General features: G+C 41.3%; 1 protein-coding gene across 9 annotated transcripts in view; it reads right to left on the reverse strand.

Moving 5' to 3' along the window:
- Positions 1-3,618: 3,618 nt before the first annotated feature.
- The window catches only part of LOC124278517, a 64,676-nt gene continuing 40,941 nt past the window's right edge, over positions 3,619-27,353 (reverse strand). For 7 of the 9 annotated variants that reach the window (XM_046714225.1, XM_046714224.1, XM_046714226.1 and 4 more), the window contains 6 exons: positions 18,420-18,537; positions 9,233-9,392; positions 8,748-8,965; positions 6,209-6,457; positions 5,231-5,314; positions 3,619-4,885 (listed from right to left, as the gene is read on the reverse strand). In XM_046714225.1, the coding sequence (XP_046570181.1) occupies positions 4,182-4,885; positions 5,231-5,314; positions 6,209-6,457; positions 8,748-8,965; positions 9,233-9,392; positions 18,420-18,477 (1,473 nt within the window). In that variant the 5' untranslated portion in view covers positions 18,478-18,537 and the 3' untranslated portion in view covers positions 3,619-4,181. Of the gene's footprint in view, positions 4,886-5,230; positions 5,315-6,208; positions 6,458-8,747; positions 8,966-9,232; positions 9,393-12,011; positions 12,221-18,419; positions 18,538-20,131; positions 20,236-27,353 lie in introns of those variants that run through there. The other 2 variants (XM_046714220.1, XM_046714228.1) reach the window with 2 other exon arrangements.

A 27,353-nucleotide genomic window follows, 5' to 3' on the forward strand; every position in this document is an offset into this window, starting at 1 on the left:
GTGCTGAATCTACCGATGTCGTGCTGAACCTGCCGATGTCGTGCTGAACCTGCCGATGTCGTGCTGAATCTACCGATGTCGTGCTGAACCTGCCGATGTCGTGCTGAATCTACCGATGTCGTGCTGAACCTGCCGATGTCGTGCTGAACCTGCCGATGTCGTGCTGAATCTGCCGATGTCGTGCTGAACCTGCCGATGTCGTGCTGAATCTACCGATGTCGTGCTGAACCTGCCGATGTCGTGCTGAATCTGCCGATGTCGTGCTGAATCTACCGATGTCGTGCTGAACCTGCCGATGTCGTGCTGAATCTGCCGATGTCGTGCTGAATCTGCCGATGTCGTGCTGAACCTGCCGATGTCGTGCTGAATCTGCCGATGTCGTGCTGAATCTACCGATGTCGTGCTGAATCTACCGATGTCGTGCTGAATCTGCCGATGTCGTGCTGAATCTGCCGATGTCGTGCTGAATCTACCGATGTCGTGCTGAACCTGCCGATGTCGTGCTGAATCTACCGATGTCGTGCTGAATCTACCGATGTCGTGCTGAATCTACCGATGTCGTGCTGAATCTACCGATGTCGTGCTGAATCTGAATCTACCGATGTCGTGCTGAATCTGCCGATGTCGTGCTGAATCTACCGATGTCGTGCTGAACCTGCCGATGTCGTGCTGAATCTACCGATGTCGTGCTGAACCTGCCGATGTCGTGCTGAACCTGCCGATGTCGTGCTGAACCTGCCGATGTCGTGCTGAACCTGCCGATGTCGTGCTGAACCTGCCGATGTCGTGCTGAATCTACCGATGTGCTGAATCTACCGATGTCGTGCTGAACCTGCCGATGTCGTGCTGAACCTGCCGATGTCGTGCTGAACCTGCCGATGTCGTGCTGAACCTGCCGATGTCGTGCTGAACCTGCCGATGTCGTGCTGAATCTGCCGATGTCGTACTGAACCTACCGATGTCGTGCTGAACCTGCCGATGTCGTGCTGAATCTGCCGATGTCGTGCTGAATCTACCGATGTCGTGCTGAATCTGCCGATGTCATGCACTTGGAGCATCACGTTACATGTCAGATTGGTCAAACTGAGCAATGTTAAAAAATACACATATGTAACATACGGCCGTTTAACTCTTAAATGACATCATTCAGTTGCTCGGTTATTGTCTGACACGTGACTGGCATTCTCCTGTACCTCGATACTGCAAGAAACTTCCCTCAGCAATCATACATGTCCGACATGTTCGAAGGATAGAATTACTATACATCCATGGGCTCAGCATTCAGTACAGCCTTGGAGGAAGGCCAAGTTGGAAGCTGCTACACAGGCTGACTGTCCAACAATAGCTAATGTACACAATAACATTCGGGTACGGACGTTCCTGTTATTTATTAGTATATTTGTACTGTAAATGACTCCAGTTGAGAACACCATAGTGTAGGAAAGCTGTGAATAACAACTGTGAATAACACAGTATGCAATACGTTAATCTGTGCTCTTTATATAGTGTCAAGTAAAATATAATAAATCAAATTTGAAAGTGATTTGGGATGTTCAGGGCAGACTGATGAGTTTTACACAGATGCATAGGGAAGGACAGTGTTGCTCCTACCCCAGACGTAGACACAAGCACCTTTGTACCACGTCCAGTAAATGGTGACTGCTGACTCACTCGTGGAGCCTCCAGCCTGGCGGATACATCAAAGAGCATTAACCGTCAACGGCTAAAGCGGGCGGTAAATAAGTTCTTTCAGACCGCCAGCAAGTCGAGTTCCCTAGCCATCACATTCAGTCGAAATTCAGGTGCAATCAGCACTTTACGAACACAAAACTGTTGGAAGTCATAGAAATCCGGCGTCACAAACCTTGGAAGAAGACGGGTCTAAATCTGATCATGACTTCATTGAGTTATGTGAGATTTTTCCAATGTTGTGTTGTTAATCTGCTACGTGTCACAAGTTATCATCACCTCTCATCACTTGGTTGTAGTCACTTCAGCCTAGCAACAATCTACGTGTAAACGTCGCTCTGTACAATAAAGTTCTTGTCAAATCCTTTGTGGTTCTTCGTTTCTGCATGGTATTAATTCCGCCAAATACTGCCTGGGGATACAGAGTTCTTCCTTGGTTGTATTAAGGAGTAGGTTTAATCATATGTAAATATATCGTATTCAGCAAATTTTGTATCGATTCGAATACATTACAACAGAAGAATGAGCTTGTCTTTAGGCCAAAGGTGACACCGAAGAAGAACTCATTTCTGTCCGGGTTTACAAATTATTTACGTAGTTTGAAAAACCGACTCGACGTAGTATGTCTCTGACACACTTGCCCTCCCAACAACACACATAAATAGTTGCCTGGGTGCTTTAATTGTTTAAACCCTAATTACCCTCTCTGGAAGTTCAAGGAATATCTTCCAGGCTTCAAGGGAACATACCTGTGCCTCAACAGATCAGCTTTTGTATTTCAGCTATAACGTAATGGAGGAATCTGAGCGTGCAGGACAACAGGCAAGTCAACGAATGTCGATGTATATAATAAGGATGTGGGTAGTGTATTTATCCACGACCCTGGCGATATTGGTGGTGACAACAGCTTCACGCAATCGTGTAACCCTTTGTTTACAAACAAATGATGTTAATGTTTTTGATGTTTAGAATCTCAGAAGTGAAACAATTCTGTCAAAAAAAAATGAAAAAGAAAAGCTATTTCCTTGATCCATTTGGCTTTTGTTCTAATGTACAGTTCCACTTGAATCTTGAGAGGGTCGGGGCAATTTGTCAAGTATAAAAGCAAAATTTCGTCTGAAATTTACCGAGGAAACAATACGAAATGCTGGTCTTCATCATTGATAAGATGTATGCAGACAATTGGACAAGACTTATGTATCTCCATGTTCACCAGTTGTGAAGTACACCGGAGGAACCTCTTTTACCAAGATCCTTATGCATTTCTTCTACGTATATCTTCCATGGTGTTGCTGAAGTTCATTTTCCAACTGGGGGTGGGGTAGCCTAGTGGTTAAAGCGTTCTCTCGTCACGAAGACCCGCGTTCGATTCCCCACATGGGTACAATGTGTGAAGCTCATTTCTGGTGTGATATTGCTGGAATATTGCTAGAAGTGGAGTAACACCATGCTCACTCACTCACACATTTTCCAATTTTGTGTTTCTTATGCAGAATCACCTATTTCAAACGGAAATATGCATCTTTTGTCGAAATATGTTGTTATGTTCCAGTCGACAATAAGTGGTTGTCAAGGTAAATACTTCTGTTTAGCTTTGTATCTGGAGCTGACTACAATCGAGTAGCACTTTGATGACTAATATCTCTCCAACTTTACAGACCTCGTACAGTTCATACCACAAGAAAAGAATATCTACAATTACAAGAAGGTGAACATTAAGTGTATGCTGTCGACCTGACAGAGGACCTGACAGTGCTGGTGTGTTTCCTGGTTTCATAGAGGAGGATACACATTGTGTACCATAATAAAGTGCTGTTTGTGCAACAATAAATATAAGCCATCGATAAAGAAAGAAAGGCTTAGTGCTAAAATATATCTGGGCACGATTGACTTCTCATATCATCTGAAGGATACCGACAAACACAATACTGTGAATAATTTATTATTTTATTATAAAACATAGTGTAACCATTAAACATACAACCCCAAATATAGTAAAACAAGAGTAGATGTTACATATCGAGAACATTATTTGGGGAGATAGTTTTCAAAGTGGGTGGGTAAACAGCTTGCAAAGAGAACTGATATATATTTCTTATCAATTCCAAAAGCATTACGCATGACAGGTACAAAACATGGGAATGTAGGAAACAAAAATATTATATTTTGTCTTGAATAAATACCTCCAGCTTAATTCCTTTATATCGACTCTCATCCTTAACATACCCACTCTTGGTGATACAATGGCCGCCCCTTACTTGTTGCTATAATAATTATTTTCACAGTTGCCATATGATCGTCCATCCACCTGGTGTTGCTGTCTTCAAGGCAGTAACCCTTCCAGTAGGAATGTAGTGAGAGTGTATATCTGTCTAACTTGCGGGATTGTTTTCCCAATGACACCGATATCCATAAACACACAAAGCAACTGAAATATATGGCACAAATTGAACATCGGAATACAAGCACCGTGAGCACAGCTGCCAAGCACTTCATAAGTCCGTGCTCATGTACGTCCGGTAAATGTACTTTGAACTACCTGAAGATGCATCGAGATCAACATCCTCGCTTTTGGCATCGTTAGTGTCGCATTCTATTTCAATTTCAAGGATATCACGTGGTTCGGTTGGGTCCTCCTCATCCGACCAATCATATGTCCTGGATGAGGTTTTGCGTTGTAAGGTTCCATTGGGAACGATGCCGTCTTCTCCGACGTCCGTGTTCATAATCTTACTGAAGGAGTGTTCACTTAGAACCTCGGCATTTGTCAATGGATCAACGTTTTCTTCCTTACTGTCAGTTGCTGTATTGTTTTTAGAAAGATGCTGCATGTGTAGTTTTACTCCATTCATGTGGTCCGTGATGTTCAGGTGACTCCGATCAGCGAACTTCATCTCTATGGGTTCTTTCTTCTTCTGCTTCAGGCGTCCATGTGCGTTTCTGCAATGGCGTGGCAAGGTAAAGAGGTCACATAAGACGATCGCTCCAATGATTGAGAATGAGATGATGACGGCAGATGATCCCACGTACGTAGCTGAAGGTCTGGCGTCAGGGACGCTGATTCTCTTCAGCGTCGTCTGGCGAGCTTTAAACACTACATTCATAGACTGAAGTTCTTTAACTTCCTCAGGGACCGGCTCGGTTGTGTTTGGGTCAATTGACTTCAGTTGTGTGCAAAACAAACTCGACGTCGGTTCTGCAAGATATAATTTATCTCTATATAAGCAGTACATAGATTATCATGAACGAAAACGAATCCAGTTCAAACAAAATACCGATAAATTTGAAGAAAAAAACAAGTTTGAGCTTTCTGTCAGTGTGTAGGTAGGTTGTGTGTGTCTTGAAAAGATGTATATGACTGTTACCTACTGTGTTTGTTACCAACTTTGAAAGGTAGGGTTTGGAATTGTGTCTTACCAATCGAACAGGTACCTACTTTGTAAGGTAGGGGTTGGTGATCAGTTTCTTCTATCAAGTTCTATCTACTCTTCCAGCTACGAAAGTCAGTATGCGTGTATTTGAACGGCGAACAATGTATCACCTGGTGTGGTTGGATCTGGGGTTGTCTTGTACTCCTGTGTGATGATACCGATGGGAGAGACGGTGTATCCAGCCTTCAGACGACCTAGAGACATAGAAGATACGTCTTAGTACCGCGGGAAGTATGCATACATTCACGTCGTGAGATGTAGTTTACTACTGATCACAGCAATGAAGGAAGTCTGCTTTCAACTGGCAGTGATGTTCACCTGTATCTCACAGAAAGTGTTTCAAGACGGAAGTACAAATGACAGTGACGCTTACCTGAATCTCACGGACAGTGCTTCAAGACAGAAGTGCACATGACAGTGACGCTAACCTGTATCTCACATAAAGTGTTTCAAGACGGAAGTACACATGGCAGTGACGCTAACCTGTATCTCACAGAAAGTGTTTCAAGACGGAAGTACAAATGACAGTGACGCTTACCTGAATCTCACGGACAGTGCTTCAAGACAGAAGTGCACATGACAGTGACGCTAACCTGTATCTCACAGAAAGTGTTTCAAGACGGAAGTACACATGGCAGTGACGCTAACCTGTATCTCACAGAAAGTGTTTCAAGACGGAAGTACAAATGACAGTGACGCTTACCTGAATCTCACGGACAGTGCTTCAAGACAGAAGTGCACATGACAGTGACGCTTACCTGTATCTCACGGAAAGTGTTTCAAGACGGAAGTACACATGGCAGTGACGCTTACCTGTATCTCACAGAAAGTGTTTCAAGACGGAAGTACAAATGACAGTGATGCTTACCTGTATCTCACGGAAAGTGTTTCAAGACGGAAGTACACATGGCAGTGACGCTCACCTGTATCTCACGGACAGTGCTTCAAGACAGAAGTGCACATGACAGTGACGCTTACCTGTATCTCACAGAAAGTGTTTCAAGACGGAAGTACAAATGACAGTGACGCTTACCTGAATCTCACGGACAGTGCTTCAAGACAGAAGTGCACATGACAGTGACGCTCACCTGTATCACATGTACGGTGGTAGTAGTCGAGTTCCTCATCGCTTTCCGTGAACCTGATTCCGCTTGTGTGACGGTCCACGTCGCTCATTTGGCAGTAGTGTCTCTTGCTGTTGTATTCAAAAGAGCGGCAGGTGAAGTCGGTCTCGGTCTCACAGAGCCTCTTGCACTCTTCAAGATCCACGCCAGAAGGAATCTTCACGTTGTTGGCAATGACGCTGGAGTGGTTGTGGCGTACGAAAGTGCACTCACCTGAAACCAGTTGAAACAACACATTAACATCCTGATAAATTGAATATAAATGCAGTCATAAGAGACCGTTCATAATTTTAGGGGGGAGGGGGGAGCATGAACAATGTGAATGACCCCCCTAAAATTTATGTACAAAGTATGTGACCCCCCTTGCATTTCATGTACAAAGTCAATTACCCCCCTCCCCTTTCCATGATTTCTAAGCATAATTTTAAACATAATTTTATGTACAATATTGATGACCCCTAGTACGTGTGTACAAAATTGATGACCCCCTAGCTCCCCAGAACAAAATGGGTGACCCCCCCTTAAAATCATATATCACACACACACACACACACACACACACGCACACACACACACGCACACACACACACACACACACACACACAGACACACGCACACACAGACACACACACAGACAGACAGCCATAGCCATAAATTATGAACGGTCCCTAAATTCCCACGTCATACAGGAATATCTGACAACGCTTCATGTTCCATATATACTAGCCACATAAAGAAACTGTGCATTGTCAAAATATTATCACAGTTGATTAGTACGATAACAATGTCAAAGGTACATATAAACTTTCATGGAGGGATCATGAGACCATAACAAGTCGTGAGAATTTCAATTGAAAAGTCAATCACAATGACGTCACGAGTCCACAAGCGGTACAGGGGTCAAACGACCATGTCACAAGCTCAATAAAGGGTATGTCCACCATCGGCATTGGGAACAGCAGTGTATCGACGACGCATAGAGCCTATCAAATGTGCAAGGAAGGCTTGTGGGATGTCACGCCAGATTCTCTCACGTTCTGTTGCAAGGTCAAGGACGTTATCTGGCGGATGAGGAAGACTGCGTAGACGTCGATCCATCTCGTCCCAAACATGCTCTATCGGGGAGAGATCCGGTGAATTTGCAGGCCAAGGCAGTAAGTCAACGTTGTGGTGTTGCAAGAAATCCATAGCAACCCTTGCCGTATGAGGGCAGGCATTGTCCTGTTGGAATGTTAACCCAGGGCCATGACGTTGCAGAAAAGGAATTGCCACAGGTCGAAGAATCTGATCCCTGTAGCCCACATCAGTTAAGTTGCCCTGAACAATCACCAAAGGAGTTCTTCGGCGTGCTGTTATTCCACCCCAAATCATCACGGAACCACCACCACCACCAAAGCGATTCCTCTCCAAGACACAGGCCTGTGCATAACGTTCTCCCACGCGTCTATAGGCACGTTGACGTCCATCACTATGGGAAATGTTAAACCTGGACTCATCTGTAAAAACAACATTTCTCCACCAAAACAAGGGTCTGCGGACATGAATTTTCGGCACCACATTCGGCGAGCTTGTCGATGACGTTGTGTCAGGATAGGCCGTATGGCGGGACATCGTGGTCTGATCCCGTGATGCCGTAAACATTGTCGAACTGTGTTGGGGTGGATACGGCGAAGTCCTAGGATGGTTCGGGCAGTCATCACTGCAGTCTGAAACCTGTGGCGAAGATGGGTCACCCTTATCCATCTGTCCTGTCTTGGCGTTGTTACACGTGAACGTCCAGAACGTGGCCGATCGATGACGTCATTTGTGTTCTGGTAGCGTCTCACCAGTGCAGAAATGGTGTTCCGGTGGCAGTGGAAATATGCAGCCACTTGTCGTTGAGACATTCCCCCACGGACCATCCCAAAGGCCTCATGACGTTGTGCAGACGTGAGCCTTGGCATGCTATGCGTTTCAATAGCCGTTTAATTTTTTGAACGATCACAAGGGCAGGGGTTGAGCTTTCCAAAGTGACAGTATTGTGTGGCATTCATGTGCTCTGTTTGTCTTTCTCGGAATGCACGTGCAACAACGTATTGTACGTCTCAAGGAAGAACCCACTGACGTCACGGAACGTGGCACGTGCATGCATGTTGGATACATGTCACTAATCTCTGAGTTTAAATCCTTATGTGTCTACACAGGTTTGATAAATTTAGATTTAATTTTTTGTATGCACAGTTTCTTTATGTGCCTAGTATAGATTTGGGGTTTGAAAAACATCGGTCAGAACCACTGCTATGAATAAATACACATACATACGCACGCGCAAACACACACACACACACACACAAACACACACACACACTATAAGTACATACTGCTATAACATGTGTAACTTCCGTTACCACACACACACACACACACACACACACACACACACACACACACACACACACACACACACACACACACACACACACACACACACACACACACACACACACACACACACGGAGCTCACCTTCCTGCAGCTCACACAGCGATGGGAGCGGGCTGCTGCAGTTTTTAGGTTGCCACCAATACGGCATCATAGTGACAGCTGAAGCACAGCCAAACTTGGGGATCTGTAAGTTTTGGATGTAGGTTGTCTGCCAGTTTGTCCACATCGGTTTGTCAGAATTACTCCATAGCCACCTGCCTTCTTCGTTCTTCGTGAGGCCGATCCAGAATGTCCAGTCTCTGAGGATATAACGATATAACCATCTTGAATCATGTTTGTTGTGAACAAAGGCGTATCATACGACACCAAAAATGGATGACTACCAACTGCACGCGTCAGCGTACTTCTATATGAACTGCAACTTGCATGTTGCATAACCTTCCCTTCCATTTGATGGGATATGATACAACATGAACTGCGCATGTCTACAGACTCTCCTTCAGAGCTGTAAGGTCGAAAGAGGAGACATATTACACTACATGAACTGCACGTGTCAAGAAACTTACCCTTCCAGCTGGATGGTAGGCAGGGTGGACATGCTCCTAATGACCGCCAGATCTCCCCCCATCTCCCGGCATGCACTTGCCGCGTCCCCCCAGGACAGTCTCAGGGGGTTGAGGACGTAGGACCGTCCAGATTCGTATTCCTCGTCCATGCCCCCGACACCTGAATCAGGGAATACGTACATGGTAGCATGGCGAGCGTGATGAAAGTCACGTTGATGATCGTGTATTACTAAAAGACTAAGTTGTAAGAAGTGAATTGGGAGCCATTTGCTACGGGAACCGTAAGTCGTGAACCGTAAGTTGAAGCCATGAGTTTTGAGCAGAAAAAATGTTCCTGTGTAAAATTATTCAAGTTCAGTGTTGTACCTATATGATTTTTGTCATACATATCCTACTACACTCTTCTTTTGCAGGTTCAATAATGTGGGGTGCAGTATGTATTTGTACTTTGGAGCATACAATGCAGATGTCTGCTATCTGGTGCATGAGAGACCTCGTTATGCAGCTCATGCAGGTACAAGTATCATGTACACAGTTTATACTTCTCCATGCACTTGCATGTTGTGTATTGCTCCTACAGACTGCAGGTACTGTGCCACAATAGACAATAAAGAGCAAACTGGACCGAAGGCCATCTTTCTGAAACTTCTGTTACTGCTTGCATACCCGACTGACGCCTCTTTTGGGCGTAGTATGGGGTAACATGGTTTCCCTGGCACACATGGCTATACCGTTTCAGTATATTTAGCCTATCACGACTGAAATCAACGCCAGGCGCTGCAGGAGTGAAACTCATGGCTAAAGGTTGGTAGGTGCCACACTCAGCAATATTCCAGCTACATGGCGGCGGTCTGTAAATAATCGATTCTGGACCAGAGAATCCAGTGATCAACAGCATGAGCATCGATCTACGCAATTAGGATACGATGACATGTGTCAACCAAGTCAGCGAGCCTGACCACCCGATCCAGTTAGTCGCCTCATACGACAAACATGGGTTCGTGAAGACAAATTTTTACCCGGATCGTTACGGGTTTTGGCTGAAGTAGCCGTACACTTTGTATCTCTGTGTTCAGATCCGCTTCACTGGATATGTCCACCATGTGTAAACTTCCCTCTAATGTACAGGGAATGAAATTTAACAGCTCGATGACTTTCCGGGTTATAGACGACTGCCTTACTAAGAAGTCACTCTCTGGTGTTACTTTAGGAATCATCAGTTGACGAGTCCATTGTAAAGAAACATACACATGACTGACCAAGACAGATTTAAAGTCAATTAAACTAAGTTTGCAGCACAATTGGTCATTACGTCAGTAAACTTCTTGTGCCACAAAGAATATGCCTGTTCTGGTGTATCCAACAGTTACAAGAAAGCTTTCCCCTGGAGCCACTTTTTTTTGTGGCTAATATGAATCTTTTAAAACAGGACATTAGATATAGTGAAATCAAGCATGCACGGACACAGACATGATTCATTGAAGCCATTCACAAGGCGTTTCTTCAGTTAGAGGTTCTAATGAGTGTGGCTACCCGTGAAGAGCCGGGTTAGAATTGGTCTTCACCAACCCATGCTTGTCTTAAAAGGCGACTAACGGATCCGGGTGGTCAGGCTCGCTGACTTGGTTGATGCATATCATCGTATCCCGTAGATTGATGCTCATGCTGTTGGTCACTGGATTGTCTGTTCTGTCTCCTAGATTTACAGACTGCAGCGGCGTTAAACGACAAACTAACTAACTTACAAACTAATGTAAACATGGCGGTGCATATAGTGGTTATATCTATCTTATTTTATGCGGGATGTTTTTACTAACTTATTTTAGATTTTGTACAAGAATTGATATCAGAACAAGAATATACGATCTGACTTTTCAATTTTGCATCAAGTTCTGACGTTGACCTTCTCTCAACAAAGGTTCATGCCTGACTTTGTGTCAAGCTGAAGTACAGTACGTACATAGTGAAGGCTAAGTGCCCAACGGCAAGTGTTGAGACTGTTACAGAAACCATACAGTGTCCACAGCCATGGATCAGTTATCTATCTTGTAGACAGTGTGGTCCACAGCCATTGATCAGCTATATACTTCCTCCACAGTGTGGTCCACAGCCATTGATCAGCTATATACAAATGTACTTACTCCACAGTGTGGTCCACAACCATGGATCAGCTATATACTTCCTCCACAGTGTGGTCCACAACCATGGATTAGCTATATACTTCCTCCACAGTGTGGTCCCTCAACCATGGATAAGCTATATACTTCCTCCACAGTGTGGTCCACAGCCATTGATCAGCTATATACAAATGTGCCTACTCCACAGTGTGGTCCACAACCATGGATCAGCTATATACTTCCTCCACAGTGTGGTCCACAACCATGGATCAGCTATATACTTCCTCCACAGTGTGGTCCACAACCATGGATTAGCTATATACTTCCTCCACAGTGTGGTCCCTCAACCATGGATAAGCTATATACTTCCTCCACAGTGTGGTCCACAGCCATTGATCAGCTATATACTTGCCTCCACAGTGTGGTCCACAACCATGGATCAGCTACATACTTCCTCCACAGTGTGGTCCACAACCATGGATCAGCTATATACTTCCTCCACAGTGTGGTCCTCCATGGATCAGCTATATACTTCCTCCACAGTGTGGTCCACAACCATGGATCAGCTATATACTTTCTCCACAGTGTGGTCCACAGCCATGGATCAGCTATATACTTCCTCCACAGTGTGGTCCACAACCATGGATCAGCTATATACGTACTCCACAGTGTGGTCCACAGCCATGGATCAGCTATATACTTCCTCCACAGTGTGGTCCACAACCATGGATCAGCTATATACTTCCTCCACAGTGTGGTCCACAACCATGGATCAGCTATATACAAATGTACTTACTCCACAGTGTGGTCCACAACCATGGATCAGCTATATACTTCCTCCACAGTGTGGTCCACAACCATGGATCAGCTATATACTTCCTCCACAGTGTGGTCCACAACCATGGATCAGCTATATACTTCCTCCACAGTGTGGTCCACAACCATGGATTAGCTATATACTTCCTCCACAGTGTGGTCCCTCAACCATGGATAAGCTATATACTTCCTCCACAGTGTGGTCCACAGCCATTGATCAGCTATATACAAATGTGCCTACTCCACAGTGTGGTCCACAACCATGGATCAGCTATATACTTCCTCCACAGTGTGGTCCACAACCATGGATCAGCTATATACTTCCTCCACAGTGTGGTCCACAACCATGGATTAGCTATATACTTCCTCCACAGTGTGGTCCCTCAACCATGGATAAGCTATATACTTCCTCCACAGTGTGGTCCACAGCCATTGATCAGCTATATACAAATGTGCCTACTCCACAGTGTGGTCCACAACCATGGATCAGCTATATACTTCCTCCACAGTGTGGTCCACAACCATGGATCAGCTATATACTTCCTCCACAGTGTGGTCCACAACCATGGATCAGCTATATACTTCCTCCACAGTGTGGTCCACAGCCATGGATCAGCTATATACTTCCTCCACAGTGTGGTCCACAACCATGGATAAGCTATATACACGGTGTGGTCCACAGCCATCTCCACGGTGTGGTCCACAGCCATGGATCAGCTATATAATTCCTCCACAGTGTGGTCCCTCAACCATGGATCAGCTATATACGTACAGTACAGTGTGGTCCACAGCCATGGATCAGCTATATACTTCCTCCACAGTGTGGTCCACAGCCATGGATAAGCTATATACTTCCTCCACAGTGTGGTCCACAGCCATTGATCAGCTATATACAAATGTGCCTACTCCACAGTGTGGTCCACAACCATGGATCAGCTATATACTTCCTCCACAGTGTGGTCCACAGCCATGGATCAGCTATATACTTCCTCCACAGTGTGGTCCACAACCATGGATAAGCTATATACTTTCTCCACAGTGTGGTCCACAACCATGGATCAGCTATATACTTCCTCCACAGTGTGGTCCACAGCCATGGATCAGCTATATACTTCCTCCACAGTGTGGTCCACAACCATGGATAAGCTATATACTTTCTCCACGGTGTGGTCCACAGCCATGGATCAGCTATATACTTCCTCCACAGTGTGGTCCACAACCATGGATCAGCTATATACTTCCTCCACAGTGTGGTCCACAACCATGGATCAGCTATATACTTCCTCAACAGTGTGGTCCACAACCATGGATCAGCTATATACTTCCTCCACGGTGTGGTCCACAACCATGGATCAGCTATATACTTCCTCCACAGTGTGGTCCACAACCATGGATCAGCTATATAATTCCACCACAGTGTGGTCCCTCAACCATGGATCAGCTATATAATTCCTCCACAGTGTGGTCCCTCAACCATGGATCAGCTATATACTTCCTCCACGGTGTGGTCCACAACCATGGATCAGCTATATAAACTGACGTTCAAAAGAAAGTACACACCTAAACATTTGTTCACCATACATGAACCTCGTTTCAATTCATCAAGATTTGCACTGAAAATAGATCTCACAAACGCAACTATAGGGGTAAAATGTTCAAAATGCAGCCATATGTGTGGCTGCACGTGCAACACGAGATTTGTTGAAATTGTGATTATTCCCTCTTGCACATGCAATCAAATTGTAAACGGGTATAAAAGACACTCATCCCAATGCTGATATGGCAGACGACAATAAACACATGAAGAAAATGCCAAGACGTACACCAGTGCAGAGAGAGAGAGCCATTGGTATGTCACAGATGGGGGCGTCCAACAGTCATATTGCAAGGACCTTCCAGTGCACAAGACAAACCATAATAAATCTGTTCAGACGTGTTCAACAGACAGGCCAGACAGCTGACCGACCCCGAACTGGACGTCCGAGAGTCACTACACCACAAGATGACCAGCACCTGCGGATAATCCATTTACGCAATCAAATGTTACCTGCAACGTCATCAGCAGCGACAGCATTAGGTCACCGCATCAGCAGGTACACAGTGATGAGGCGACTCCGTGCTGCTGGTATCCGGGCCTATCGACCTTTCCGTGGCATGTCCTTGACACCTCTACATCGTAGGAACCGTTTACAGTGGACAAGGACTGTGCATCGGTGGCAACGTCGTAACTGGGTACGTGTCCTCTTCAGTGATGAGAGCAGATTTAATCTGTTTCATGCTGACGGTAGAATTTGGGTGTATCGGCGTCGGGGAGAACGGTTGGCACCAAACTGTATACAAGATGTTCACCCCTTTGGTGGTGGTGGTGTTATGGTCTGTGGAGCAATTTGTGGTGATCAGAAGACACGTTTAGTGACAATTCGTGGCAATCTGAATGCCCAGCGATACTGTGATGAGGTGTTGCGACCTGTTGTACTGCCTTTCATGCGACAACATCATGGAATTATTTTCCATCATGATAACGCCAGACCCCACACAGCCAGGATCACCACAGACTTTCTCCAACACCGTGATATTGATGTATTGCCATGGCCCGCTCGTTCACCTGACCTCAACCCGATTGAACATCTATGGGACCATATCGGAAGACAACTCCGACTTCGGCAACAGCAGCCCGTTAATGTACGACAGCTTGAAAATGCTCTCCATGAGGAATGGGCAAGAATTCCAAATGACGTCATCAGGCGACTTACGTTTTCCATGAGGAGACGAGTACAGGCTTGCATTGATGCCCGTGGAGGCCATACAAGATACTGAATGTGATACCTGTTTTTGTGACATTTGGGTGTCTGGTAATCAACATTGAACTTTTCATCTGCAATAATGAAATGTGTCATTTGGACCCCGTGCATGTTTGACAGTACCATAAGGCAATAATGTTCCCGCTTAAAGTTTCATTTTATTGTGAGGAGTTCTGTTTGACCATGTGCCTCAATAAACACATGAAATTATCTTTTAAAAAATTGTTAATTTTGTGCTATTTGACCAAATCTTTGCCTGTGTACTTTCTTTTGAACGCCAGTTTACTTCCTCCACAGTGTGGTCCCTCAACCATGGATAAGCTATATACCTAGTATACTATTTAATAATAATAATAATAATAATAATAATAACACCGAAATTGAAATACATAAATGTTACAAAGATGACATTAACTATCTTTATGGTTCAAACAAAGATGAACCATCTTGTTACACAAAAATATTTAAGCTGATTGATGATACGGGAACAGACTCTATGATATAATGTGGTGATTGGAATCTGGTATTAAACCCGTCTATTGACCTAGAAAACTATAAACATATTAATAACCCTAATGCAAGGAATACAATTCTAAAAAATATAGAACAATTTGATTTGATAGATGTGTGGAGGGAGCAAAATCCTGACTGCAGAAAATTTACTTGGTGGAAAAGAAACCTAGGCAACAAGCTAGACTAGACTTTTTTCTTATAACACAAGATTTATTTAATATCTCATGTGACACTGTCATTATTCCAGGTTATAAATCGGATCATTCCCCGGTTTCTTTCTCTTTCTCAAATGCTTTAACTAAAGAAAGAGGACAGGGGTATTGGAAATTCAACACTTCATTGTTACTCAATGAAGAGTATACTAAAATTGTCAAGGATACTTTAAAGGAAACATTGTATGAATATGCAGACAGAACACATGCAGAGGAAGATACTGACACCCTTATTGAATATGCAACCTTGCGACTGAAAATGTCAGACTGTTTATTTTTAGAGACTTTTCAAATGAAACCCAGGGGGATAACCATTTCTTACTCTCCTTTTTTGAAGAAAGATAAAACTAAGAAAATACAACAATTAGAAGAAAATATTAAAGAACTTGAAGAAAATATTAGAAATGATTTCCAATGTATTAATGAAAAACTATTATCTGAACTATCAACAATGAAAAAACAATTAGAACAATACCATGAAGAGGAAACCAGAGGAATCCAAATCAGACAGAGAATAACATGGTACGAAGAAGGAGAGAAGCCAACTAGTTACTGTTAACATCTCGAAAAGAGACATTTTACTAGCAATTTGATAAATAGTATAAGGAAAGAAAATGGAGAAATTATTACAGATGGAAAAATCATTTTAGAAGAATTGAAAAGTTTCTACTCTAAACTTTATTAACAATCAAACAGTGATGATAACATTAATAATGAACTTTTGAATGATATAACTACACAGAAAATAAGTGAGAAAGAGTATGATGACCTGAAAAAGGACCTGACAATGGAAGAAATAAGGAAAACAGTATTATCTATGAAAACAATAAGAGCCCAGGTATTGATGGTTCTCCAATAGAATTTTTGAAATTCTTTTGGAAGTACTTAAGCCAATGGATATTTAGATTATAAACGAGACATTTACTAATAATTCATTAACATGCACAATGAATAGGGGAGTCACCTGTCTTCCAAAAGCAACTAAGGACAGAAAAATGTTAAAGAATTGGTGCCCAATCTCATTGCTCAATGCTTTATACAAAATAATCACTTCCTGTATTGCAAATAGACTGAAAAGCACCTTGAATACAGTTATACATGACAACCAAACAGGATTTAATCCTGGTAGTTGTATTAGTGAAAAAACAGGATGATCTATGATATTATGTTTTTTAAGCTAAAAAGTTAAACAAACCAGATTTGCTTCTCTTAATTGACTTTGAAAAGCTTTTGATACTATCTCTAAATCTTTTTTGACACCGGTATTGAACAAATTTGGTTTTGGTCCAAATATTATATAATCGGTAAAAATCTTATCCTCTAATACAATAGCATCAGTTATTCAAAATGGACATTTGTCATATTTTTTCAGGCTTGAAAGGGGATGTAGATAGGGAGATCCAATTTCACCGTACTTATTCTTGCAGTCAAAATATTAGGTACTATGATGAGGACAAATCCAGACATAAAGGACATAACACTACATGATATTGAACCTAAACTAGGACAGTATGCTGACGATAGTCAATTATTTCTAGATGGATCTGAAAAAAGTCTCAATGCAGTAATTGAAACACTGAACACATTTCACCAAATCGTAGGACATAGATAAAACCAAGGCAATTTGGATAGGTTCAATGTCTGAAAGTAATATAACTTAAGCCAATGACCTTAATCTTGATTGGCACAGGGAGGATCTTCGAAATTTTAGGAATTACCTTAAATGCTTCATTAAATGACCTGTGGGTGATTAACACAAGGAAACGCTCAGAACATATCAATAGATTAATTGCCAATTGGCGCAGAAAAAAATTGACTCTTATTGGAAAAATCACTGTTATTAAAACTTTGGCAATCTCAACTCTTGTACATATTTGCACTGCCCAACCCACCTAAAACATTCATTAAACAACTCAATAAAATAACTGATAAATTCTTATGGAGAATAAAAACGACAAAATAAAGAGATCAACTATAAACAGAGATTATCAAGATGGAGGCCTCAGATTGATCGATATAGAATGTTTCATTAATGCTTTGAAATTATCCTCACTGAAAAACTATATAAAAAGACTAAAGAATCGATAAACATCTTTCCCATAATTCATTTATTTTCACTTGGCTCCAATGCTGTTGACTGACCATGATAATCCTTATGGGAGAAACGTTTTATCAGCTTGGAGGATATTCTGTAAGAAAAATACTTTTGAGGAAAATGATGTAGACCAAATCTTGATCCAACCACTTTGGTTGAATCATTTCTTTAAATCATCATATATTATTAAAAAAACTTTCCATAGCCTATCAACACTTTCATTCCATTTCAAGTTGCATGTACAGACAGAAGAGTGACATGTGTTGGTCGACAACAATGGATCAGCTATATACTTACTGCACAGTGTGGTTTACAGCCATGGATCAGCTATATACTTACTCCACGGTGTGGTCCACAACCATGGATCAGCTATATACTTCCTCCACAGTGTGGTTTACAGCCATGGATCAGCTACATACTTACTCCACAGTGTGGTTCACAACCATGGATCAGCTATATACTTACTCCACAGTGTGGTCCACAGCCATGGATCAGCTATATACTTACACCACAGTGTGGTCCACAGCCATGGATCAGCTATATACTTACACCACAGTGTGGTCCACAGCCATGGATCAGCTATATACTTACACCACGGTGTGCTCCACAGCCATGGATCAGCTATATACTTACAGCACAGTGTGGTCCACAGCCATGGATCAGCGAAGATGAGGATGAGAGATGCGCGCATGATGTAGTCCCCTCGTCATGCGCAGATGTATGGTCTGATCAAGGCATTATTCCGGAAACCCTGAAACTATAGGAGAAACCATTACAACATTAAACAGTTTGCAATTAACGTCAGTAGCTGACAACATTCCCTGACCGGTGAAAGTACACCTCTGACAAACAGAGCGTATGACAAAGAACATTTTCATCTCTGAGAATGTTCATATATGTATAAGCTTCGGATATATTTAAAAAAATAGAGTCACCATATTCTATACTGGTCCAAACTCCTGTATGCATACAAGATCTTTCGCCGCTAACGGATCGTCATATTGTAATGAAAACTTAAGCGCAGCAATATACATCGGTGACAAAAAGGGGCAGGATACGCTCAGCTTTGTGCAGACACCTGGTGTTGTCACTATTTCAGGGTGAATCCTTTACATGTGCTCATTTTATAGTTGAAGTCGTATAAAACAACATTCAACAACAAGAACAATAGCAAGAGTGAGTGAGTGAGTTTAGTTTTACGCTGCACTCAGCAGTATTAAATACAATTAACATGTAAATAATTGAGAGATTGCACTAAATTGCAAATGGACAAAATCCAAGAACTAAATTACAGGCACCAAGTCCAATGCACAACGGTCTGGTAGTCAAACAATATACTTAACTGTTGCACTTTTAGTTTGTATTGATTGTGTTTCATTGTAGAAGACTTTCTCCTTTGTCTTAACCTTTGGATACATTGTCTGATTAATATTGCTGACAAAGCAATGTTCGGAGTGAGAATTTGAACAATGGGACAATGGCTGAGGATGAATACTACTCCAAGCATTACAATTGTGCAATGTAGAATATTTTCCAGAACTGACATCACGAGCAAACCGGGCTCATGTAATTACTGACTGAAAGGACAAACTGCATCCCACAAAACTTGTTCAGGCTGGATGAAATAATAATTTCATGCACGCACGCACGCACGCACGCACACACACACACACACACACACACACACACACTCTCTCTCTCTCTCTCTCTCTCCCTCTGTTTTGATGTCTTTTGCCATTTTGTGTTCTGAGTCATTTAATTGGCAAAATATATCACCGAGTCAAAAAAAATTCTGATCACCTCTTTAATCCATATAAGGAAAACAAGTAATCACCACTTGATTTATTCCGAACAAGTCAACGACTTCATTTACGTCCATCCGTGGTTACCACCTTCATACCGTTGTGCAATTATTCTTTTATTTCGGTTTGTAGGCCATCGGCCCATGTACGATACATACAAAAAGAGTACATTTTCGCAGAATAGGTGAAACTTTACAAAGTAATTCAATTAAATGGCTAATGACGTAACTTTTGTTTCTATAAGCAAGAGCTCCTTTGATGTAATAAGAACACTTTACAAGGGTATATCTACAATTACAAGTTAATATATTATGATAATTAGCAACTATTATTTCAGTGACTATTTACAGGAACATATCTATCTCTAATTACATTGTAAGCATTACACTCAAACAAAAAATGTATAACATTTTCATTCAACCCCTCTTCACACTCTTGTGCATAGCCTTAATGTATATATTGATAAGACAGGATAAGTTGATTAGATTGCCGTTTTGAAACATGTCACAACATCACTGTTAACATGTATGAAACACTGCTTACCGTTAGTGTATCTTAGTTGAGAGCAGCCTGCATGTGGTTTGGCAGATGACGCACTCAGCACTCACGCGTGGTGCCATTCTTTAAAACATTCAGGCCACAGCGTACAGAGAGCTTCATCTCTGATTGGTAAAGACGACAAGCTGTATACCAATGGATCAATCTGCCACGCTTTCTCTAGTCCGATCAATATCTCATCGACAGAATACTTAATATGTTTATAGCAAAAGGAGATGTTCTTCACGACAGTCGATGGCATACCCAACTCCCCGAGAGTATCACCGGTTGTACAGTCACTTGTATCTTCTGTGACTGGTCATAGTCAATTTTAAATTTTGTATGGACATAATTAAAGCGAAAAATCTCTTTGCATGTAAAATAGCAATCTCTTCGGAGAAAAGAAATCCCCACTATATCGTCCATTTGTGTTTAGGAATCATTATGTAATAGTAACGATACCGGGTGTTCGTGAAAAGTTAAGCACATGCTGCCCCAACATAGACTTCTGCCACAAACACATGGCAAGCCTATTGTTCGCCAGAAGTATATATTTTACAAGTCAAAATGGAGAATTGTATCGGACATAATCACATAAAATGGCAAAGACATCAAAACAGAGACGTGCAGCTGAAACTCACAAAACGCTAAGACCTACAAATTAGTCATCATTAATACTATTATGCTAATTCATAATTCGTAAGTACTTCTTAACCTCTAAGAAAAAAATATATCAACAGAATCAGGTAAATTGGATTGAACCAGGGCACGCTTTCATTACTCCCAACATATATTTTAAGTGCCTTGTATAAAAGATTCAGTATTTCCCAGTCATAGAAATGCTGCAAACCCGGTGCAGCCAGTGTTGCAATGAATCAGGAATAGATGTCAAGTTACAGCAAACTGTACGATCAGCTGTAGTAATGACTTTCCGGCGACTGTCTCACTTGGCGGATGTCGAGTCTAATGGCCTGCTATAGAAACTGATTGTTTCGATTGTGAGACAGTATGGTGGGTTCCGTTACTGCCAGTAATGTGCTACAAAGATGCCAAAGGTACCGCGTGGAAACACATATTGTTCATGCTCATTCTACCCATGTTCTCTCCCTTGCAAGAATCTAGCCTTTTTAAAATCTATTCTGTGTGGAGCACAAAAACTATTTGTTTAACCTACAGGGGACTATGTCGTATTGGCTATCTCTGCCATGCCAAGAAAGCATTTGATAATGATTATGGGGTGTGACTAGCAAAACAATATAGTGCCAAGGGCGCTTGCTGGCAACAATAGAAGGTAGGCTTTACTTTTCCTAATCATCAGACAGTCACAGGAAATGTTACACAAGTGTACCGTTAACAAATCAAATACTCTGTTTTTATTAATGACATTACATAATACTTAGCATGCATTAAGCTACAACAGAATTATTTTGAGTCGTTTCATGTGTATCAATTTGCTTTTGGTGATAAAATGTTGACACCCCGATGCATCCCAACGGATATATATTGTCAGGCAGTAAACGCCCACCAGCATATGAAGCACAAACAAACATGTTCACAAATGCGCGTATTGCTGGGTTGTTTATTTACATACAAAGACACTGGAGAATAACCATCGCACTCTGGACATCCGTTTGGATGCATCGGGGTGTCAACATTATCCATCCCCTGTGGCAACTGGTCCCCAGTTTTCAGTAGGTTACTCCCTAACTCTCTAAAATATGTCTGAACAGTCAACACAACCAAGACAACTAAATCCTACAACGGCAATATTATGTTTACAGCAATACAGGAACAATATGGCATGTTGGTTCAACTGACCAATCAGCGACCTATGTGAATACGTGAAGTCTCTTTGCGGCACCTTTAAAACGTTCCTGTGCCACCAAGTATAGACACTGTGTTGATAGTTTCAAGCTATAGTTATAGTGTAAAAACGTCATTCTTGCTGTTTTAATAATCAACATTAATCAACTAGTCACATGTTATTGTGACTAGACACAATTTTATCCAAGAAACCCCGCGCAAAAAGAATATGTGGCGAGTCTAGATTTCCACAGATTCTATTGAAAATGTGTCTGGGCTCCTTTTCATGATATTTTATGATATTAATTTAGGAACAATTTTCATTTCAGAGACTGGGTGTTAGTCTAAGTGTAGTTAGTTCTAATAGGTATGAGAGTCGTATATATAGCTATAACAGGTATGGGAGTCGTGAATATAGTTCCTACGGGCATGAGAGTCGTGTATATAGTTCAAACAGGTATGAGAGTCGTATATATAGCCATAACAGGTATGAGAGTCGTGAATATAGTTCTAACAGGTATCAGAGTCGTATATATAGCTATAACAGGTATGAGAGTCGTATATATAGCTATAACAAGTATGAGAGTCGTATATATAGTTCAAACAGGTATGAGAGTCGTATATATAGCTATAACAGGTATGAGAGTCGTATATATTGCTATAACAGGTATGAGAGTCGTATATATAGCTATAACAAGTATGAGAGTCGTACATATAGTTCAAACAGGTATGAGAGTCGTATATATAGCTATAACAGGTATGAGAGTCGTATATATAGCTATAACAGGTATGAGAGTCGTATATATAGCTATAACAGGTATGGTAGTCGTGAATATAGTTATAACAGGTATGAGAGTCGTATATATAGCTATAACAGGTATAAGGGCCGTATATATAGCTATAACAGGTATGAGAGTCGTATATATAGCTATAACAGGTATGAGAGTCGTATATATTGCTATAACAGGTATGAGAGTCGTATATATAGCTATAACAGGTATGGTAGTCGTGAATATAGTTATAACAGGTATGAAAGTCGTATATATAGCTATAACAGGTATGAGAGTCGTATATATAGCTATAACAGGTATGGTAGTTGTGAATATAGTTCTAACAGGTATGAGAGTCGTATATATAGCTATAACAGGTATGAGAGTCGTATATATAGCTATAATAGGTATGGGAGTCGTGAATATAGTTCCAACAGGTATGAGAGTCGTATATATAGTTATAACAGGTATGAGAGTCGTATATATAGTTCCAACAGGTATGAGAGTCGTATATACAGCTATAACAGGTATGGGAGTCGTGAATATAGTTCCAACAGGTATGAGAGTCGTATATATAGTTATAACAGGTATGAGAGTCGTATATATAGTTCCAACAGGTATGAGAGTCGTATATATAGCTATAATAGGTATGGGAGTCGTGAATATAGTTCCAACAAGTATGAGACTCGTGTATATAGTTATCGCAGGTATGGTAGTCGTGTATATAGTTATAACAGTTATGGTAGTCGTGTATATAGTTCTAACAGGTATGACAATCGTGTATATAGTTCTAAGAGGTATGGTAGTCGTGTATATAGTTCTAAGAGGTATGGTAGTCGTGTATATAGTTCTAACAGGTATGGTAGTCGTGTGTATATATAGTTCAAACAGGTATGTGAGTCGTGCATATAATTATAACAGGTATGGTAGTCGTGTATATAATTATAACAGGTATGGTAGTCGTGTATATAGTTCTAAGAAGTATGAGAGTCGTTTATATAATTTTAACAGGCATGAGAGTCGTGTATATAGTGAGTCGTGTATATAGTTATGACAGGTATGGTAGTCGTGTATATAGTTCTAAGAGGTATGAGAGTCGTTTATATAATTCTAACAGGCATGAGAGTCGTGTATATAGTGAGTCGTGTATATAGTTATAACAGGTATGGTATTCGTGTATATAGTTCCAACATGTATGAGAGTAGTGCATTTAGTTCTAACAGGTATGTGAGTCGTGCATATAGTTATAACAGGCATGGTAGTCGTGTATATAGTTCTAACCTATATGAGAGTCGTGTATATAGTTTAACAGGTATGAGAGTCGTGAATATAGTTCTAACAGGTATGGTAGTCGTGTATATGGTTCTAACAGGTATGTGAGTCGTGTATTTAGTTATAACAGGTATGGTAGTCGTGTATATATTTTCTAACCGGTATGAGAGTCGTGTATAGAGTTCTAACTGGTATGAGAGTCGTGAATATAGTTATAACAGGTATGAGAGTCGTGAATATATAGCTCTAACAGGTATGGTAGTCGTGTATATATAGTTCTGAAAGGTATGGTAGTCCTGTATATAGTTCTAACAGGTGTGAGAATCGTGTATATAGTTATAACAGGTATGGTAGTCGTGTATATGTAGTTCTAAGAGGTGTGAGAATCGTGTATATAGCTCTAACAAGTGTGTTATTCGTGTATATAGTTCTATCAGGTATGTGAGTAGTGAATGTATGCTAAAAGTGTAAGAAGTTCAAGTTCATATGTAATGCAGGTGATATCATGTGGTGTAAGGCCGACATTGTACATTTATCATGTTATGATCGGGTTGGTACTGCCTGAACAAGTATGTGTTTTGATAGTTGTGTTTTTTATTATAATATTCATATATTATTGCCACTGTTGAATAGTCGTCTGAGGAATGAGTGAGCATTGATCAATTCTCGCCTGAAGTGAAATTGACAAGACAGTCTCTGGTGACTGAAGAAGAGGTGCGTCTGCACATTCCTTGAATATTTTTACCGAAGTAACGCCGGGTAATTTCAAGCATTTCGTATTCCTTAGATGACAGTTTACACCATGCATTGCCAGCAAATAATTAACTTGAAACATCCCCGTTTCTATACACAGACGCCTGGGACAGGATTTAGACTATCACAATATAGATGCTTGATTGGCATTTTAGAAGATGATATTTGATGAACATAGAGATTTTTTCTGGGTTACATCTTCTTTTTATTCTCGAGTACAACGTTTCAGGGCTTGTTCTGGCCCCATCATCAGGTAAACTGAACAGTAACTGTTAACTTTGGCCGTGACGTCACATGTATTGCGTCGTCATAGCATTGTGACGTCATAAGCATTGTGACGTCACGGCCAGAGTTAACAGTTACTGTTCAGTTTACCTGATGATGGGGCCAGAACAAGCCCTGAAACGTTGTACTCGAGAATAAAAAGAAGATGTAACCCAGAAAAAATCTCTATGTTTATCACAATATAGGCGCGAATCTAATATATATTATCTAACATTCTGAACGTTTCGCATACTGAATGGACACGAGGTCAGGTTTTCTTTGGTGTGATTGAAAGCAATGCACAACCCAAGTCACATTTTCCTTTCTGGGAAGTAGGTATATGCAGTGACAAACATGGTGACAAACAGGTTTGCCCAGATAGTCAATGGCTTCCGTTGTTGATAAGCAAATATCTTGCCTTCTCAACGGACAACTGCTTAAAGATGACAAGCTATTGGTTTGCCGAATACGAATACTGGCAAGAGATGTGGGTTGTTATCAGTGATCGTCTATGAGGTCAGAAAATACGTCAGAAAGCCAATTTTTCGTGTAAGCCCGATAGGTTGCAAAGCTTTTAAGTCAAGAAGAAGAAGAAGAAGAAAAAGAAGAAAATATTTTTATTGTGTGTCACAATGTTATATATAAAACATACATAGACTTTAAAACATTCAATGAAATATAACATCCGGCCAAATGGCCTGAGACACAAGGCACTATATTATATCTGAAACAGATAGTAGTAAATAAAATATCACAGCTTTGTAAGCAACAATGGAGTGTGGTATATTTATGTAATTATATGACTACAAAGTGCGTTTGCGTATGGTTACGGAGAAGAAAGAGTGTTATTATTTGTGTGTCACATGTTATATATGACACAAACATAGATACCTTAAGATACTTGATATAAAATATAACATCTGGCCTTATGGCCTATGAGACACAAGCCACTACATTCTACCTAAAACAGATAGTAGTGAATAGAATATCACAATTCTATAAGCAACAGTGAAGTGTGGTACATTTAATTACATGACAACAAAGTGCGTTTACGTCTATTAAACATTTTAGTAACTAATGCAGCTAAGGGTTTTATTAATTTCACATTACCTAGCATATATGCGGCCTGGTTGGAAGGTGACAAGAGAGAGAAAAAAGGGTTAACATTTAATACATTTTCTCACAAGTCATAGCATAAATCCGAATATAGTGGACAGCTGACCAAAAAGTGAACTTCGTCCTCAATTATATTGCCATCACAACATTTACAAATTCTACCGATAGTATTGAGGGCTTGCCCAGCCTTTTTAGCAACAATCATGCTTTTTTTCACAATGGTAGCTACGCCCCTGGCAAAGCAATGACCGTCTGCGTTCAGGTTGGCCACGGGTGCCAACTTTCAGAATCACACGACTTCATCCCTTCATCTGGCGTGTTAAAACAGAGTGACTTCCACATCGTCGTTTGTCCAACAGAGAGGTCCGAAATAGCCTAAAGTCGGTCGAGTATATAGCGAGACGACCTATCAGACGTCAGTTGTTATCCTCAGAGCACAAAGTAGGACAATTAGCTGGGCGTCCAGCACGACGTCACTGGAATATGACGTCATGGGGAAGGGTCCACTGGTCGGACTGATGGCTTAGCTCGTGTTTGGTCCCGCAGAAACACACACATGCGCAACAGGAAGCTATTGGCGGAGTTTACACCAGATATTGACATTGTGCTAGGTCATTGATACGGATGTGATTCCTTGAGGATTGTATGCCAGAATCTTGAACATGACCGGACCTGTTAACATCATACAACCACAGATATTAGCACTACAAAATGAGCTAATGTTTTGCCGTGTTTGCTTCTATAATTATACTACAGATTTTCGATCTTTTTCGCATTTTGATTTGTCATTATTCATACCTTGAGTGTCAATCTAACCAGACGGTGATTTTAATTGAGGTTTTGATAAGTTCCTTTGCTTTGGTTTATGGTAACATTGATACTATGAAAAATATGTGGTGTTGCGATGCTTTTTCCCATGTTCATAGTTTAAAGTATTTTTTCCGGCAAAAATAGTTCTTTCGCACCCTCGCCATTTCAACAATAATTCATGTGGTACAAAGTGATATGCATTTTATTCATTGTAGAATCTCACGCAGGTAATTTAATTGTTTTGCCATTTGTTAATTATTGTATTCAATCTTTTATCAAGTGTGTGATAGCAGGCAATCTCCTGCTTAGACACAAACACATTGCACTGGGCGGATAATCGCGAAATCACGCACCACGAAGGACCTAATCACGGCAATTTGCCGCAGCCCGGTATCCAGGTAATAACAGATGATTAATACACAAGGGGCGTGAGAAACAGG

Source organism: Haliotis rubra, unplaced genomic scaffold, assembly GCF_003918875.1.
Source record: "Haliotis rubra isolate DU_JTF1 unplaced genomic scaffold, ASM391887v1 Scf239, whole genome shotgun sequence".
Classification (NCBI taxonomy): domain Eukaryota; kingdom Metazoa; phylum Mollusca; class Gastropoda; order Lepetellida; family Haliotidae; genus Haliotis; species Haliotis rubra.